The sequence below is a fragment of the Anser brachyrhynchus genome, assembly GCF_964034855.1.
Source record: "Anser brachyrhynchus genome assembly, chromosome: 12".
NCBI lineage: Eukaryota > Metazoa > Chordata > Aves > Anseriformes > Anatidae > Anser > Anser brachyrhynchus.
Window position 1 is genome coordinate 9,732,282 of NC_137707.1, and position 19,626 is coordinate 9,751,907.

At 41.8% G+C, this 19,626-nt stretch overlaps 2 protein-coding genes across 2 annotated transcripts; both read left to right on the forward strand.

Moving 5' to 3' along the window:
• Positions 1-60: 60 nt before the first annotated feature.
• Positions 61-3,239, forward strand: LOC308176739 (chemokine-like factor). The gene is made up of 4 exons (XM_080552875.1): positions 61-192; positions 323-481; positions 1,143-1,238; positions 2,849-3,239. The coding sequence occupies exons 1-4, from the start codon at positions 130-132 to the stop codon at positions 2,951-2,953; spliced, it is 423 nt and encodes a 140-aa protein (XP_080409001.1). The 5' UTR covers positions 61-129; the 3' UTR covers positions 2,954-3,239.
• A 788-nt stretch (positions 3,240-4,027) lies between these two features.
• CMTM3 (CKLF like MARVEL transmembrane domain containing 3) lies at positions 4,028-19,087 on the forward strand. Its single transcript, XM_080552865.1, has 5 exons — positions 4,028-4,231; positions 12,554-12,709; positions 14,465-14,560; positions 15,805-15,922; positions 17,181-19,087. The coding sequence occupies exons 1-5, from the start codon at positions 4,118-4,120 to the stop codon at positions 17,207-17,209; spliced, it is 513 nt and encodes a 170-aa protein (XP_080408991.1). The 5' UTR covers positions 4,028-4,117; the 3' UTR covers positions 17,210-19,087.
• The last annotated feature ends 539 nt before the right edge of the window (positions 19,088-19,626 follow it).

A 19,626-nucleotide genomic window follows, 5' to 3' on the forward strand; every position in this document is an offset into this window, starting at 1 on the left:
TTCCGGCCGGCCAGCGGGGCGGAGCGGGGCGGAGCGGGGCGGTTCGGGGCGGAGCGGGGCGGTTCGGGGCCGTTGGGGTCCCCGCCCGCCGGATCGCGGCACGGCAACGCCCGGCGCGGCCCCTGCGCCATGGCGGCGGTGGATGCCGGCTTCGCCCGCTCCCCGCGGGGCGTCCTGAAGCTCGGCCGTATGGTAGGGGTAGGGGCGGCGGGCGGGCTCCGTCCCCTCAGGCGGCCCCGGTACCTGAGGAGCCCTGCGGGGAGAGCTCGCTGCGGGGCTGCTCGGGGGTCGGCCTCTCCCCTCATCCCTTCTCTTCTCGCAGCTGGTGGCCTTCGTAGCGTTCGTCTGCTTCGTTGCCTCGAGAGCCCATGAAGCATACACAGCGCTTGCGATCATGGAAGTTATCATCACGTTGTTGTTCTTTCTACTGTATTTGCTAAAACTAGACAAAAGGATGACCTGGCTATTCTGGCCTTTGGCTGTGAGTATCGGCTCGCGTTCGAGATGAAGCCTATTTTATGCGTGTTGTAATCTTGAATGGAAGACTGCTCGGAGAGTTCACTTGCAGGGTTAATTCAGTCCTCGCTTCCATGAAGTTAAAAGCAAGAATAGTATTTAATTGTTGAGTTACTTTTGCCCAACAGCAACTGTTGTGTTCTTTTGCACAGACTTCTAAAGAGCTGGTTTATATCAGTTAATGTAGGGGTTTCTTGTTTTTTTTAACAGTTCCTCCTGTAGTTAGTATCATTTGCTTAACTTTATAATACTGTACCTTTCATCCTTCACATGACAAATTAAATACATACTTTCCTTAAATATTAACGAGTTCTCCTCTTACTTCTTTTTTTAAAAATTTGCTTACTGTTTTAGTCTGTCAGGTCAAGTAGATAGACTTGCAACAGAGAATTTTCATAAATTCGATTGCCAAAAAAACAAGAAGTGAAGACAGGTGAAATGAGGATGTTTTGTCACGAGTGCTCTTCTAACATCAAGCCACTGGGTGTCACTATTGATCTTACACGGGTTTAATCCTATTGTCACAGTAAACGGCAACTTTTTACTACTTGTACCATACTGGGAGCTATTCACATTCTTCTTAAGGTGCGTATTTCACAATATTTTGCTTCCACTGCTTTTTTCAGGATATTTTCAACTCAGTGATAGCAGCTGTGTTCCTCCTAATTGTGTGCCTGTTTGCAGTAATAATCAAGACCAACAAAGTGACACTGGCTGGAGGAGTAAGTAGGAAAATATTAATGAATTTTGATTCTTAAAATCAACATGATTTGGTATCCTTACATTTTGATAAGGCCATGAAAACAACTCTGTTATGGAAAACCAGTCACAAACAGACGTGAATGCACATTAATTTATCTCACTTAATCCCCAAATCAAGTAATTTAAAGACTTTATTGGATTTAGGAACTACTGTGTAGAAGTAGTACTAATGCTGAAAACAGTTAGCTTAACTAATCAGAGTAACGTGCATTTACTTCAACAGTTAGAAATTCTAGGTGGGAGAATCCATAGTCGTTCTTGGACTATCCAGTTTGGTTACAGGATTTAAGAAGAAATGCCTGCTGTCTTACTAAAAAGGGTTGAAACTTTTTATCAGATATGCTGGTACTTCCCTTGTGAAGCGTATATTATTTTTTCTGACAACCTGAGAAATTATGGCACTTGAAAAGGTCTTTTCATACTACGAAGACTTTTTTGTACTTATGATCCAACCAGTTTACTATCTTAAGCAACTGGTATTATTAATTTGATGGAAAGCTAAAAAAAAAAAAAGAGCAGTAACAAGCAGTGAGGGGGGAAAAAATCAGTTTTGAATATACTTCAGTCAGTTTCCTGAAATACAAGTCAAGTTAGAATGTGATGAGCAACCAAAAATAAAATAATAATGAACAGAACTTGTCACCTGAGTTTTTCAAAATCAGCCTAAGAGTCAGAGGGATGCAAAGCTGTTGCCCACATTGGTGCTGATAACTGTCAACCTAAGCAAAAAGATTTCATGATAAATTGACAAACTATGGTAGAATATAATTTATATTCTCAGTTACAAGATGAATATGAATTAAAGTTAAGTTGAAAGCAGAAGACGTTCCAATCAGATAGGTTGGAAAACAAGTTTGGGCAGAACGCATGACGTCCTCAATACTGGGAGAAAGAAAATTGCCCTTAGGCTTGTATTCCTGTCTTGAACTATGCTTTCCAGAAAAAGCTTGCCTTAGCATTACTCCTGCTGATCAGACAATTCAATTTTAAAACATACTTGAATTAAAACAAAGTGTGGAATCAGACTGAAAGGCAAGGGCTGAGAAGGTTAACTGCGCAGTCATTCTGCAAACACACTTTTCCAGCTGCCTGCCCAAAGTCGTATTTTTAAACATTGATGTACATTTTCTTCGATTTCAAATGTTTCCAGTTCAGTGTTTCTGACAAGAGAAGCACTATCACTTTCCTTCTAGGCTTGTTTCTACAAGTGCTGACTTTACTCTGGGCCAGAAGTTAGACAGTTGTTAAAGACATAGAATGATTTTCTTTTTGGATAAAAGCATTGTCTTGCTTAATGCAGCATCATTAGTTTCTCTTTCAAGGAGAACACATCATTTCTAGCTCTTGAGACAAACATCAGACAAAGACAGGGTGTAGACTGCTGTATGAAAGGTTGATGAGATTTAAATACCTAATTTATCAGCTGTCTCAAATCACACACAGATTTAGAAGGCCAGAAGCACCTTGGGGAGATGCAATTACTGCTTCTTTGAGGAACAGCAGATGAGTCACTACAGCAAAAGATAGAGGTTCTAAGAGAAAACTAATGTTATCATTGTTATTTTTGCAGGTGCTTGGTTTGATATTGCTTGTTCTCTGTGTTGTTGATGCAGTTCTTCTTTTCCAGAAGATTAGCATTAGTGGACCAAGAGAAAGGAATGTTCCTGCAAAATAAGATTACTATTTTAGAAGAGTTTCTTAACTGATGATTGTTTTACTGTTCTCTTTTAAAGAATGTGTTTTCATGTGTTCACCTTTGAATTTCCTGTGCATTTCTCTACATTTTTGCAAGTATTGTTCATAAGTATTATTACATCTATATATAGTTTCAGCGTTGCAATTTCACCAGTTTATACTTCACAGAAAATTGTCTTGTGTTTTTCTAAACTTAACTACATCTTCATCTGGATGAAAATTAATTTCATAATTGTCTTTCTGTAATAAAAAGATTTACAAATGGCCCTGAATGCGTTATTTCACGTTATTTGTCAAGTGTACTTAAAAGTAGAAGTTATCAGCAAACATCTTAGGAACAGATTTTTTTCACCCTTTTCCCCATTCCACAGATCTGCCTCCTAGGTGGTGAGCATCAGGCTGTGTGAGTGTTTTATTGCTGAGACCTTTTGATCCCTGAATTTTCATTTTTATGTTTGTAATAGTGTTGGAAGTAACTCTTCCGTAGCAATCACAGCGATGCTGCGGTGTTAACATGCAATGAAGATAGCAGATAAAATGAAGTTTGTGTCTTTCGTCACAGACTATTACAATCTATGTGAGGGTTGCTGCTACAACTGATTTTATGCTCAGGAAGCCCATCATAAATTTAGGCACCATCTGAGCATTCAAATTAAAGGGCAAGCACCCGTGTGAGGGAGAGTTTCAAGGTAGATGCAACACAATAGCCAAAAGCAAACGAATAAAAGGCCTTGTGCTGCGGAAAGGGAACTTGCAGCTGAGCACTTGAGGTACCAAGCTGGAGGAAGAGGCCGCCTGGGTCACCCAGCGCAGGAGTAAAAACATCAGGAGTGCAGGGGTGAGGTGAAGGCGGGGGGGGACACGGTGCTGAGGGAGGAGGTGCTGAGGGGCAGCCGAGGTGCTGACGGGGGACTGAGGTGCTGAGGGGGACGCTGCCCCCTCGGGCTCCCTCCCGCAGCCGCCGCGCCGCCCCCCCGCCCCGGGGGCCCCCACCCCTCAGATTTGGGGATGCTGAAACTTTTTTTTTTTTCACGTTTCCGCATTGTCACGATTTCCGCTTCCCTCCTTCAAAAAAAAAAAAAAAAAAGAGGCACCAGACCGAGCCGCCCGCGCTCCTCCTCGCCAGCCCGCGGCCGCCGCAGCCATGGAGGAGCCCGAGCCGGGGGCCGAGGCCGCCGCCCCGCCGGGGCTGCGCTCGCTCCTGCCGCCGCGGGAGTTCCTCGGCTCCCGCAAGGGGCAGCTGCTGCTCGCCGAGTCGGTAAGGGCCGGGGGGGAGGCGGCAAGGGCCGGGGGGGAGGCGGCAAGGGCCGGGGGGGAGGCGGCAAGGGCCGGGGGGGGGCTGCAGCCTGCGGGGTGCTGCGGCCCCGCTGCAGGCAGAGCCCGCTGGGGAACTGGGAGAGGGGCCGGAGCAGCACCCTCTGCGGTTTTTATCTCATTCTGACCCGTTTGCACGGTGCACCCAGGCGCCACAGTGCCCGGGTACGTGCGGTAACTGCTGGTGCTAGCACGGGGCACAGGGCAGCCTGCGCCGCCTGGTGCGGATCTACCTCGGTAATTAATGAGTGCCCTTCTGCAGGGGATCACAGGCTCTAGGCTTCGGTGCTGAGCTCCCCCAAAGCCCTGTTTGTCCCTGATCACCCAGGAGGACACAGTGGCTCACCCCAAGGGAGTCATTTACTATTAACATACCGAATAATAAAGAACAAACTTGCTGTGGAAAAACTGCTCCCCTAGAACTATGCTATGGTTTTCCTTAGGGTCAAGCTCTGAGGTCTGGGCTGGCAGTAATTGCAGGCCTTTGCCTGTAAAGGTCTTCAAGTGTTACACCAGCAAGGAAAATAGCAGAAAGCCCGACAGATGAACAGTTCTCAGCCAGCAGGCAAAGAGGGAATGTACCCACAAGGGTAGTGGGTATTTAGAAACCAAAGGTTAAACTGACAGTTAAGTGATTGAAATGACTTTTAGCATCATTTATACTTCTCAATTTCCAAACACGAAGTTTTCTGTAATTTTAGCAGGAGATTGACAGTTTTGACAGCAGGTAGCCAAACACCAAGACCGCCCAAACCAGCAATCAGTATGTTTAAGATCTGTAACATGTCTGTGGCTATCCACTGCGCTAGCCCAGAGAAGAAAATAAGGCAATTCAAACAAGAGAAAGGAAAGGGCCAGCAGCACAGGCGGGCTCCTGGCTGCCCTACACTGCACAGTACCCACGGTGATGGGTGATGGCAAGGGGCCAGGCAGCCCTTCCCCATCGGCTCCTGTGAACCTTTGGTCTGTGGGCACAGTCCTGGGGCAGGCAGCGAGGGGAAGCAGCCTGGCTCCGTAGGACTGGCGTTGAGAGGACCCTGCTCGTTCAGGAAGTGAGGGCGATTTCTGCGGTGGGGAATCCACGCCTGGGGCTGGGTAGCCACAAGTCACGGGGCATGTTAGCTCTGCTAGGAAGCCTTAAAACTCCACGTACCCCTGCTCCCTATTCATACAGCATCTGTAGCTGACAAGAAACACATTTAGATGATACCAAAGCCCAACCAACTTTGCTCCTTTGGCACCTATTTTTGTTACGCACTATGACATGTACTGGAACTCCTCATACAACCTCACAGCCAGCAAATGACGACTTCCAGGGTGCCTGGCTTTTTAACATTTCTGATTGGTGACATATTTGAGGAATACTGTTCTGGTCATGGGATCAGACTTACCCTTCTGTTGACAGAGAGAAGTACTGATTATGCCTCTTCAAAGTAATAAAAACTGCTGTGTCCTGAAACAATAGGGATTTATCCTTTGTAAGGCCATTTAGGGCTTCCTGAGGGTTTGGCGGGCTGAAAGCAGCTCTAAGATCCATCTGTCGAAGCTGCAGTGTAAGCTTTCTGCAAGCTCCTTGCAGGCCAGCCCACATGTTTAGGATGACATTTCTTGGCAGAGGGGAGGCAGCAGTAGTTTCTCTCCAGTACCATCAGCTTTGCCAGAAGAAATCCCTGAAAACAACGCAGACCCCTGAAAAAAATCCAGTCTGTATACAATCAAAGAAATAAAGCGCCAGATATTTGAAGATGAGTCCAAGTTAAATCTATCATAGTTTAAATCTGCGTTTCAGCTTTAGCTTTCCATTTGTTGCATTAAATGTCTGATTCCTCCTCTTTGACAGTACTAGGGTTGGGCGAGGTCCTGCATAAATGCATGTACACTGTATTCATGGGATGCAGATTTTGAACAGCATCTTTTATTCAGAAAAAAATGGGTTTCTCATTATTGCTACTGAATCTCTCTGTCATTATTCAGCAGCTTGGCAAGCCACAAGAAATGCACTTTATTTCTCAGTCATTAAGGTCATGCAAATATTAGCACCCCTGCAGGTAGTTCAGAGGTTCTTTGTTCAACTACTGAAAATGCCAAATAATTTTGTTTCAACATCAAAAAAACAAACCATCATATTCTGAAAAGTATCATACCACCAAAGCAAAGAAGCAACTTGCAAATATATCTGGGGTAGATGGCTATACTTCTTTTCAGTCTATGGCTGCAAAGGAACAGAACTGGGCTTCAGCAAATTCCTTCAGCCCAATTACCTTGCTGCTAGCGCACTTGGTGGCAGTAACTCCTTAAATTGTCTTGTTTTGTCCAATAGACCTGGCTGACATACGATCAGTTCAGCTGTCATAAATTAGAGCAGACTGACAGACTTCATGAATTCAGACAACTGCCACATTCAACCACTCCTTAATTTGCATCGTCTGAGGTCTTGGTAGACACAGAAGACAATGTGGCCTTTCTTGGAGAAAGCAAGCCCCCAGCCTTCACAGAACACAGCCAAGGAAACAGAATTAGCCTCACAGCCTGCCACATGCGCAGCACTGGTACCACGAGCTCTGGGACGTCCCGGAGGAGAGCTGCACGGAGCTCCGAAACGGAGCCTGCCGGGCAGGACTGCGGAGCTCAGAGGGAAGGAAACTGCCAGAGCCGGCTTTTAAAAAACATTTTAAAAATGTTCTTAAAATAACATTTGCGCACGTTCTTCTATGAAGTGAAAGAGCACCCAAACACTGTCAGCATCCAGTCTTTGATGTCAGCATGTCAGCTGCTCTGTGGGCTACCAAATCTGGGCATTCTGGCACTTCCTCTAGAACAAGTTATGCTGGTGATGAAACTAATTACAGCTAGAAGCTTAATTATCATCTCAAATTTTATTCAGAGAAGGAAGTTGTTTTTCCCCCTGCTCCTTTGCCTTTTGATCTTCCTACCTTATGAATTTTTTATCCCATCTGGGATAGCTACGTAGCCACAAAGGAGCAGCAACATCAAATACGTATATAAGCTTTGCTGTCTCTCTCCTGATCCTGCTTATGCTGTCTGGTTCCACTGCTTTCTAATCACCACTCTCTCTCTGACAAGGTTAATTTTATTTTCCTTTCTAATTTCTCCCCATACCATATCTTCTATATACTTTAAAACTCATTTTAAGCTGTTCATTCTTCCTAAATATTCAAGTTGCCATCTTGAGGGCCAACACATCATCCATGCTCACCTGCTCACCTCCTCCACAAGAGGCCTATTTTCCAGTTCCCTCTGTCTCGTGTTGGAACCATTGAACAGCCATGCTCATAACCCAGAAGCCGGTATGCAATGGCATTACAAATTGTGTAATAAAAATATGACTACATAAGGTTGTCCTTTGTCACCTTTGTGACAACACAAAGGATGTAGAAATTGTTTTATCTGTTTTTTTCTCATTTTCCTGTCTGTCTTCTCTTATCTTTTCAGTCTTCTCTGAACTGTACTTCATAACTGAAATTTCCAGCTGCTCTGTGTAAAGCCTCCCTTGAAGACAAGCCCTGTGACTTTCTCTGGGTCTGTAGCCAGGCAACCCCTGCCGCTAACTCTGGGTGGACCAAGAACCAAGGTGACTCCACAAGGAACATGAAGTAACCCAACAGTAGAGACCCCTAAGATATTGTTCACTAGCAGAGACAGAGATAACAAAATACACAGTTGTCCAAAAGACATCACTACTAGTCACTTTTTAAACTATTTAAGCAAACCTGTTCTTTTCTGTGGAGGGGGAAATGAGCAGCACACATCTGGCCACGCAGAGCAGCAAGTGAAGTACAGCAGGGCGTGTGTAGTTGTGTACAATGATGTAAGCTGTTTCCTGGCATCCGTGTCATCCCCCATGGGCTGGAGTGGGTCTGTTCTCCATGCACAGGGGAGACAAACGCCTTCACATCCTGCCTCTGACCTCAGCACTTCAGCAGTCTTCCCTTAAGGAGCACGTTGCTTTAATCGCACTAAGTAATTTTATTTTATACCTTACGTTGAAAGCTGGTTATGCAATAAAGTATAGCCTTCATACTGCCTGGCCGGTTTAAGAAGCCCAGAAATACACTATTAAGTAAATATTGCATGGGAGAAGTTTACGGTGTCAAATACAATACCCAGAGTTCCTTTTTTAAAAAGTAATATTTAATTATATTTTTAATTAACTGGGTACATTCCCACAAAAAAAGGTGCTTAGTGAAAAACTGAGCCTCTTCTTTCGACAAGACTTTTTATATTCATACCACTGCCAGAGCATGAAAGGATCTTGTTCTGTCTTTTGCTGTACACGAGCTTTTTGCCTCTAAATATTCCTCCACAGCAAAAGTGGCAAGGATCACACTAACCTTTCAGCAGGAGGGCAGGAACAACTCAGACTCCTGAACTGCTATCAATCACAAGGATGTAATTCCAGGAGCAAAAGAAAAACCCCTGTGTAAATACAAATTAACGCAATTGATAAAATACTCCTCCTTTCTCACCCCCCAAAGCAGCAGTGCTTTCAGAGTCTGAAAGTGCTAGAAATAAACTTGCAACTGCATTGAGCCTCACAAACTTCCTCTCTTTTTTTAGCAGACATAGAGCTGTTAGAAAAATGACCTCTCTGAAATGAATGTTTAAAAGTGCAACTTCAGTTTAAAAAAGAAAAGTGTGAAGCAAGTGTGATCATTTGACAGTCTTTAGAGGGGTCAGGCTACATTCTGAAGGTTACTTTGATGTAGTCATTTTAGAGCAACTTTCAGTTTGCTAGATATTTGTCTCAAAGACTTGAAATCTGGAGAAGTAAATAAATATGTGTTCGTGATTTCTGGGTACAAACTGGCCCATCAGTGTTTTTACTGGGGGAAGAGAAGTGTATTTTAAAATTATCAAGTTTTCAGATTGTATCAACTCCTTCACTTACTAGCACTGCAATTAAAAGGTCAGATGATAACAAGTTACCTAGTCACTTTTATATTTCAGAAAACAGAAAAAATAGTCTTAGATAATAATATTGTTAGGATACTGCTCAGGGAGTCCATTCACTCCACCCATCAGAAGGGGAAATGAGCTCTACAAGAAGAGAAATGAGAAACAGTCAAAAGCTGACAGCTTTGTGTGCTCTTGTATTATGCAGAACTGTCCCCAAGTTACAGAGCAGATCTGGCATTAATATCCATGTCAGGGCTCTGACATAACCACCAGACAAACAAAGCAAGAAAGCCAAAGAACAAGTTGCAGCACAGCAGCCACCACCTGACAGAGCCATCAGGCACCTCCTTCCTCTTGTTTCAAATTTTCTTCCCAAGCCTTGCTGCTTCCCTCTGAGTGCCTTCCAGCCTCACCTCCTTGAAGGCTCTAACATCTAAAAATACTGTCTATCAAACCTTCATTTTCAAAAGCTGATCCACTATTTTGTGGGTGGGTATTTCGCTTACATGCTAGTAAATAAAACGCTCCTCAGACCTTTTCAGGCTCTGAACACCTCTAAAATAAGGAATGAGTAGAGGAGCAATTATCACTCTTTGTGTTGGATTCTTTCCCTTTTACTATTATCATCAATAACTGCTGAAATCAAGGGAACTCTTGCAATTCAAGGGTTTTCAATCCAGCCCTGACATGTCCTTCCTGTGCACGATAGGATGCTGACGAGTAGGGTAAGGCATGGAAAGCTCTGAGTGGCTGGACCCCAACCAACAGTCATTTTGGTGGTTGAGCTGGGAGTACGATTACCACGCATCAGGGTTAAGGAACAGGCAGGAGGAGATTGCTCTATCAAGAACTAAGGGATTTGTGTGAGCAAGTAACTAGCCAGTTGACTAGATTTTATAATAAACAACTAATACTTCTCCAGATGCCATCTTCTCTGGATGGGACCAAATTAGAAAACCATAACGCTCAGGCTGATCCTTTCATCTGTTCAGCAGCTTATTTTTAACCCAAACAGGAATACTGTCATCACACCAGCACAGAGGAACAGGAAAAGTCCACTTGGCGTGCTCTTGACATGAAATGTGGTTTGTGTCCTGAGCTGTGCTGCAGCACCTAAGGCCCTGCTGTAGAGTGCTTCCAACTGCTGCAGACCTGCTCAGGGCCATCGGGGTGAGGGGAAGAACATGGGAACCTCAAATTACACAGATTACCATACGGCTGATCTTAAGAGAACAGAAAGGCCCTTCATTTTACCTAATAATTAATACTTCTGACAGAAAACTTTTTTCACGGTTTAAAGGCAGCACAGGAGTTACTGTATCAAATGGAACCGAGATCAAAGTCATCTCTGCTGTGCTTCATCAACTTACAGATCTGAAATTTGCCTCTTTACCTCCCCTCACTGCTGTCATATGATGTATTATTTAACATTTAATACATTTAATTCTCTCATAAGGGATCTGCGAAGTGTAGGTCAGGTCTAACTTTCTCATGTTGGAAGGGTTTTCCTTGGTTGGACCTACCCTGAACGTACCTGCTGCTGTTCATCCCTGAGTATTTCTCTGTCTCTGGATCACGGCCATCACACACTTTCCTTTAGCCAGAAAAAAAAAAGGGAGATATTTTTTTTAAACACCAGGATAAACATGAAAGAAATGTCCTATCTACATAGCGATTTTTTTGAACCTAGAAAACTTGAAACCAAGTCTAAATTATGTTCCACAAACGTGGGTGAACCAGATTCACAAAACTGAAGTCAAGTTATTTCTGTTCTCATTCCTTGGTTGGTGGGAAGGGATGGGCAGTATGACAAGAAGGAGGAAGAAGTCCTCTCTCCTCCTATCAGTTCTCAAGTTCTGTTACATCCATCTTCTGTTCAAACAATATGTATTACTTTTCATTCACAGAAATAAAATAACATAGAGGATAAGATACATCAAATGAGTTCCCTCCCACTATATGAAAACTCTGGAAAAGCCTGCAAAGAGGTTATTCAAGCAATAGCAAATAATAGTAAGATAAATAACAACAAATAGGATAAATATTAACAGACAACAGCCCTCAATGTGGAAATGAACTCTATATAATAAATAGAACCATCTTTCTACAACTTAATGAAACAAGAACTGCAGAGAGGCATTTTTAAGATAAATACAGTATCTTTCTGAAATGTCATATCCTTTCAAATTCACCACCCAGTCCTAATGGATCAAAACAATATACTCCAGTTGCTATGGTCCTGGTCAAGAACTGACTGCTTTTACAGAATTTAGAATAAAGGCTTGTTAATTTATCAAATTAACAAATCATTTCAATAGGATTGAACTGCTTATTTGCCCACTGTACGTAAATGGGCTCTTTTGATGCATGTACATGAGGGTTGACTGATCTCTCATAGGAGCAATTAATGCCTTACCTTTCAAATGTAATGAAGGTATTTATTGAAGTACAGGTGGTTCACAGGAACACACACTAGCAACAATCAAATAAAGCCATAGTTATGAAATTTAATGAGGGAAATGCACTGATCATCTCTGTCCAAACATTTGTGCTTTTTGAGAACCCAAAAGTCCCAAGGTCCCAAAGCCCTCAGAGGTACCATGTAGGGGAGAAATATGTCTATTTTTAGGATTAGATGAGTGAGAATTCTAAATTCCCGATTTAGAATTAAAGTTGAGAAAGTTCTGCTAATCTAATACTCAAACAGTGTCTACTGCTATGATGACCAAAACCATATCTGAGCACCAGGGCAGAAATTTGCCACCAAGAGGAAAGGTGGAGTACAGCAGCTCAGGTGTAAATTAGCACATAATAAAAACACTTTCTCTAAGTGCATTTATTTAATATGCTAGCTAGACAGTTGTTTACACTGGGGAACTAGAACCAGAGATGTACAGAAATCACGTAACTAATTCTCAGCTCTTCTCTATCCATCAACAGAAGACTTACTTTCTTTCAACTCTAAGAAGATTATAAACGCTAAGTTACTTTGGGCTATCTGAACTAAGATTTGTGTTTCAAATGAGAACTGTCATAGTTGAAAGCTTAAAGCTCTGTTTGCTTGGCAATGTTCCACTCTATTTTAAGAATTATATTATCAGAGTTGCTTAAAATCCAGAGCAAATTATTGACTCAGATAGGTGCAAATGCATCAAGCTGTCTGGAAAGTTAATTTTACATACACTGAAATAAACGACATTAGATTTATTCCTCAACAAACAAGAATATTCATTTGGTGCAAGAAAAGTGGGAAGCAAGATATGCCATCACCAGCAGAGTAACACTTCAAAGCTGTTCAGCTGCCTGAGGCTTTTCCATGCGAATAACTAGTGTTTCCCTTTTACTATAGGTGCTGTCATTTATCATCTTTATCTGCTATATTGCGTCTTCAGCTGCCTCTTTCATGATGGCACCACTCCTAGAATTTCTGCTGGCGTTGTTTCTTTTTTTTGCCTATGCCTCTAAACTTAATGAGAAGTTTAAAGGACTCTACTGGCCTTTGACGGTAAGTGAAATGTGAAATATAAGCACAAATTTAATTGTACAGTAGAACATCAGAAAAGGGACTGTACTGGAGTTTAGGCTGACTGCTAACAATTTTACCTTCTTACATGACCTATGTCCATATTATCTCTCATTCAAAAGGTCCCAAAGCATTCTTTAAACTCTGCTCTACTATATACTTTCTAGGTGTTGACACAAAACACAGTTTTACTAGAGCACAGAATTTATGCCTGATTCTGGGCAAATGGTTTAGCAGTTAATTTTCAAAAGCAGCCAATATCAGCCTGACCAATGTTGCCACCCTTAAAAATGCAGAAACTGAGGCACGCTCTGTTGTAATGCATCTACTTCACTAAAATGTTTGAAAATTCTCAGGTAAATGCTGTTCAGTTGCAGTCATACTCACATGCAAACGGATAACTACGTTTGTTAAGTGGGGATGCCCTGCAGCTCTTTTTGGCAGAGGCTCACACACACAGTCACTGCCTACTCATTAGGGAGTTTTCCGGTTTGCAGTTGCAAGTAATTACTGCTCAATGACCGCTGGATGTCTCTGTTGCTTCAAACATACATTATTAAGGGAACATCTATCTAGCAGTACACACACTTAAAAAAAACCCACACTAATCCAATCGATTTGGGTTCTCTTTTGATACAGTCTAGCACAAGTTCACCCTGGTGAGATTTGAATGGGAGCTCTCAATGTATGAAAGGAGCATTAGCAAGGCCTTTGGTAGATAAAACAATAGCAGTGACTGACTACAAAAGTTTGCATGCTTTTCAGATGGTTATCTCAATTTCACCATCCAGAACTACGACAAAAAAGCATTTATGTTTATTAAATCCATTACGGTAATATACTCCAGCCACAGAATGTAGATAACTGACCTCAGTCTGACTCCAGAGGAATCAAGTTTCTTGTAGAATTTGTCTCTTGAGACGGTATCTTATCCATCCATCTGTTCTGAAAAGGCAGAAGATCTAATTGTGAACAGAGGTCAAGATACCATTCTTCCACTCACGTGATTTACACATGCCCTAGGAATCACAGTTCTTCATTTAATACACAGTTCACAGATACGGCTGCTCCAGCACATCGCTGCTTGTATTAGAGGGCATGGCCCTTGCCCTGCAGAGCTACAGCAGCACATATTTCTATGATAAAAATCAGTACGTTCACTTCAGGCTAGCTGCAGGAGTCCCAGGTATACATATTAATATAAATGATAGTTTTAACACTACAAGTGTTTATGTCCTGAATGAGGAGTTCCTACAGACAGGGCTAATTCTGTACAGAAGCAAGCACACACTTGTGCAGTTTTCATCTTGCCTTCTTCCCATAGGCAGTGGTACACCTGCAGAGCACTTGGTACTGCAGTTCTGCTTACAAGTGAAACTTTTTAAGGCATTTCAAATGATTCTTCTATTAGCCCTTGCAATGCCTCGTGTGAAATGTCACAGAAAGATAGCCCTTGAAGAAAGGTCTAAGTGCAATAAAGGGAGGCATTATACCAACATGTGTAGGAGCAGAAGCTAATGCTAAGATTTCAGTCATCTTTCGTTTAAAAATCTTTCCCAGATGAACAACTCATCTGCTACAAATACCATGCTGTATTCACACTTCAGCACCAGGCAAGTCCAAACTTTTGGCACCAGGCAACACCAAACATTTATAATTTTTGAAGCGATTCTTAGAAGAGTTTGTATTTTGAAATTACGTGACTGATCTGACAATGCAAGATGGCTTATCTTACAGGATTTCTTGCGCTGTGTCACCGCTGCTGTTATCTACTTCGCCATTTCAATCGCTGCTGTCTCAAAATACAACGATGGAGCATCTAAAGCAGCAGGAGTAAGTAGATGTGAGCTTCTCAGTTAAGTATTTTGGTGAATTGCATATGCACATGCATCAGACACAACTAAATTTTGACCCCACTGCAAGTAGTAGAAGCTTCTTCAATTAACTAAGTAAAGAATTTGCCTAAAGCAAGGAAGAAATGGCCAGTTATTTAGAAAAACAGGTTTTGAATCAACGAATAGCTGTTTTCATCAAAACACTGCTGCTCAAAGTTAATTGTACTACTTTGGGAAGGCACCTATTCTGCTTTTTAATTTTACCAACTGTAATATGAACATAAAACTTATCTGTTCCTGAAAAAAATACTTGAATGAAGAGGAAATAATAATAATACATGTAACTGCTAAGGATGATCCAAATTAAGTAATTTCAACCTTGTGCCTCTACTGCTTAATTTTACTTGGATGAGTTGAAACAAGAGCAGTGTCATTTTACCCTCCAGGATATGGACTGTCCAGGCAAGAGCCTTCGTTGTCAGCATTTTCTGTTCAGAAATAAGATACAGCCTCTACATTTGCAACTTGACTCTTGGCATCAATAATTTATACATCATAAATAAAATTTGCATGAAGACATTAGAAGACAGGGAAGAACAATACCCAGAACTGTTAGCCACCCATCTTTACCAAACAATCCCAGGTCATACACAATTTCACAACAAAGATCTTGTTGTAATTTTTTCACTCTGTTTAGACATGGAACAGTGCAACACAGTATTTACCATAGCTGCTGCTTTGATACTGAATAGGTAACTCCAGAATCATTTTATCTCAACCCAATTCATGCTGCAATAGACATGTGTCTCTTTGCAAATAAGTAAAAAAAAAAAAACAAAAAACAAAACAAAAACTATTTCTAGGGAAACTGAGGTGATTTGGCAGTAGTAAAGAGATGCCCTGGGACAGTGGCAGTGTAGGTTACATTCTCCTGTGGTACCTGGCACAGGATACTCAGAACACACGCGGAGCCAGAGAGGGATGTAGCCCAGGGAAGGGCTAAGGATACACCTGACAGAGCAACTGCAGGGATCACTGCTCAGGCTCCCAAAATAGCTCTCTAGTTAGTTGATGCCAGCCAGTCACAGGGCTTTTCCCTTCCCCATCTTTTTAGAGTGGGGCAAGCCAAAATCAAGCCCAAGTTTTCCTCAAGAAATTTTCTTTGGTCACTTAAGCTTATTCTGGTTTGTCATTGATAGACATGAACTGTTGTTAAGGATAATATTATTTTGCTATTTTTAGGTATTTGGATTTATAGCCACAATAGTGTATGCTATTGATTTCTACATAACGTTTAATGACCTGGTTACTTTCCTCAAGCAAGGCAGTTCTGAGTCCCCTGAAGAGCGCAAGTCAGAAGGTAGGTAAAATTCCCCGTGTTGGTCATACAGCACATAACATGAGACTTCCTTCTCTATTCACCCTCATATGAGAGCAAGAGCACTCAGACAGTAAAAAGAGTTTCCATTCTTGGCTACCTGAATTTTCTATGCCTTGAGCAGGCTGAATTATGAAGCTCCTCAGTCTTAAAACGTAACAACTGGAATTTTAATTATTTATAAGGATACTAGCAAGCCAAGAATTTGAAGTTTAGTTTCTCACAGTTTTGTGCCATCTACCTTTGAAAGTTCCCTAAATCCAACTGTAGAAGTTACTGTGCAGCAGACATTTTTCCCCTCCCATCAAAATGTCTTAGTTTAATTGTCCAAAAAGCTCTTTTCTCTTTATCATCACAACTTATCCCAGAAGGTACACAGTAAAGCTAACAGTCATTTCCAGATATTTTAGTAGACTGTTAAGTGCTTCTAAGCTTTAGGCCAAAGAGACTAAGGAAAGATGTAAGTGAACAGATCACAGGAAACAGACTGTTAGAAAGACAAGAACTTTCATTCCCACAAACTGAAATTACCTCAGAACAAAATCAGGTGATTAGGGTATAAAATTAGGCTAAATATTGGGTCATTTGCCTAGAGATGGAGAGAGAAACATATCAACTTACAAACAGGTAGTCATGCAGCTTTGTGTTAGTGATGTGAGCAAGAAAGAGCTCTGCCCAGCAGCACTGCTCCTCCAGCACAAAAACCCACATTCATGCTGTGACTCAACTGCAGAGACCAGGAATCTCTTGCTTCTTGCAAGCCCAGTCTCAAGCTTGGGCAAATGTATCTCTATAGGCCTATAGGGATTTCTTAATGCCCTAAAGGTTCTGGCTTTCAGATCCGTTTAACTGGCAGTGCATAACCGTGACCCACAGCAATGAGCAATATTCTAGTACAGGAAGCACATCTTAAGCAGACTTCCTCTTGGTGGTCATGCTAACAATATCTTTGTGACTTCTTTCATTGGAACCGTTATCTCTGTTGCCACTGTCTAAGTGCCTCTCAGCAGCATTTCACAGGTCCTGTGAAATACTAATTCAGGCTCTACCAGGTTAGCAAGCACTGTCATTTTAAAAGCTTCCTCCTAAATATGCCACAACCTTCAAAGCAGGCACCCACAGAGAAGCAGTAGGTCTCTCTCAGCAAGAGCTAAAGCTGCTGCAGCTTCCAGTTTATGTTTTCATTATGCTGATCTTTTGTTTGGTTGTGGGTTTTTTTTATTATTATTATTAATTTCAGATGAGGACTCTGATTCTGACTCAGACTGAAAAGCCAAACACCAACGAAGCGTGAAGGGAAGATGATCAAGCACCTTCCTCTCTGCTGAATGCACTGCCAATTGAAACGTCTCCCTTAATTCAGCCTTGATATCCTCTTTCCACTTCACTGTTCATGGAATCACCAAAGCATACAGCAGTGATGTGGAAAAGGATGCTATTCCCAATGCCATTAAACACTCTGAGAAATAAGGATTTACAGTACAGATTCTACAGGATTTCAACCTGTTACAGAGGTCTGTATCCAAACAAAACGCCGCAGTTCTCCATTTCCCCTCATTACTCAGCACTACAATGTACTGAGTAAATGAGAACATAGTATTTGAAACTTATAGCAGAGCTTTTAATATGCTTTCTTAATTCCAAGTCTTTAACACTTATAGCTTTAATACTTCTTGCTGTGCCAAAGAAGAGAGGCCCAGAATGCCTCTCATTTATATTTTTCTTGATTAACTAATAATATTTCTTTATCTAAAGTCTGAGCATTCCACTATCTCAACCATATCAAGGCATTGATTATAGTCAACGTATTGGTTTCAATACATTAATATCTACTGCCTATCTCTGACAAGAAATGACAACTGGAAATCTGCAACAAGAACAAAACTCAAAGTGTAATTGTGCCTCACGTTAGCTGGCACATCAAGCGTTCACTATCACTTTTGAAGCTGCCTGGATGGGGTCACATTCCTGTCTTCTGCAATTTCACCAAAGATACGAGGTAGAACAGAAGAGGCATCAACGTACTCTCCCCTTCCCACCATTTGCATGCAAGCCCTCGTACACGTTTGGACATACTGGTAAAGAAGGCTTGCCAAATACCATCCAACAACACTATCTGCTCATCAAAGCCTGCAAATATCGGTATGCAAGATAGCCCTGTTTGATCTCATGCTCTGTGTTGCGAATACTGGTTCTCAAATGAGAAGTAGCACTGCAGTTGGTCTGCTGGCTCACAAAACTATCTGAAAAACTCAGGATACCTGTGCCCCTGAGGGCAACATTTCCTTCCCCCTGTGAAGAGGCAAAGAAGTCAACCTCCAAACTAAAGAACATCTGCAACGAAATTTGTTTTCCTAGCCCTCCCTCTCCCCTTCCCCTACCATCCTCTGAAAGGGCAATTTATCTCTTGATCTAATATTTTGAGGGAAAAACCTTCTGAATTTCCATGAGTTCATGTTTTCTTGGGTAGCACAGCCTACCTTGAAATGTGCGTCCACATGTAAACATGTATTACTTGGAAAAAGCATGGCATGCTTCTCATACATGGCATCAGGTCTATTACAAAGAAACCTGTATACATTAAAAAGATTAATATAGCACCAGAACAGGTGGCTTTAACAAAAATAATTAAAATGAGAGCAGATGGTACTAACAGAGTAAATGAAAAACAGAGCTAGAACAATAAAGGCAGATTTCATTTGGAACAAAATGACCGCTTGGGTTCCAATTCCCTGCTAGCAGCTGGCTGCTAACAGGCAAAAGCACGGTACCTAACAGCGAGCTGGTGCTTGGGAAGGTGCTGGCCAGATTCAGAGATGTCTGACAGGCAGCTTCTGCAACTCCTGTTTCCAGACCACTGAAGGAATAAAAGCAAAACAAATGTTTGCTTCCAAATGTGATAAATACTCTTAGCTTTTCTGAGAAGGAGTTCTTTGGACCTTTTCCTGTATGAAATCCCGTATTTCTTTCCTCTCTATTGTCGTGTTTTACTGACACTCACTGTGACGTCAGGGGACCTGGGCTCATTTTTATATTCAATTGTTTTGTACATATATATTTTTTTAAATGTACTGCATGTCACAGCTGGAAACTAGTACATGGTTAATATTTAGTAACCATATTGGATTAAACCTCTTTTAATAGAAATTTGGGCTTTCTTTACTTATTTTAACATCTCATTTTACTGCCTTGCCTCTGACCAGCAGGAATAACGGTGTTTCGGGGAACTCCAACACAAAGGACTCCACATGCTGGGGAAGAAGCTGATAGCACAGAGCGAGCACCCGGAGACCAATTACACACGGTTACACGTCTTGCGAGGAGAAACAACTTCTCTACTATAAAAAAAATAAACCAAGCATTAGTTTTAGCACATTTAGTAGACATCAGAGATACACTGAGCTTACTTGGCAACCAATAACATGGTAAATAACATTCCCTTCGGGTTTACCCTTCAGAGATACCTTATCACTAGAAAACCAACAGATTTTAAGTTACATTTTCATATCAGAATATACAAAATCAACAGAAGAGACAAACTTTCCCGTTAGTTGCTTCCGGACTACTTTATCAGGCTTGTATTGAATAGCCTGTTCAGACAACTGTATTATTATTATTTATTACTCTGATTCAGACAACTTTATTATTATTATTTATTACTCTGAATGGTCAGAGGGTAAAACAAA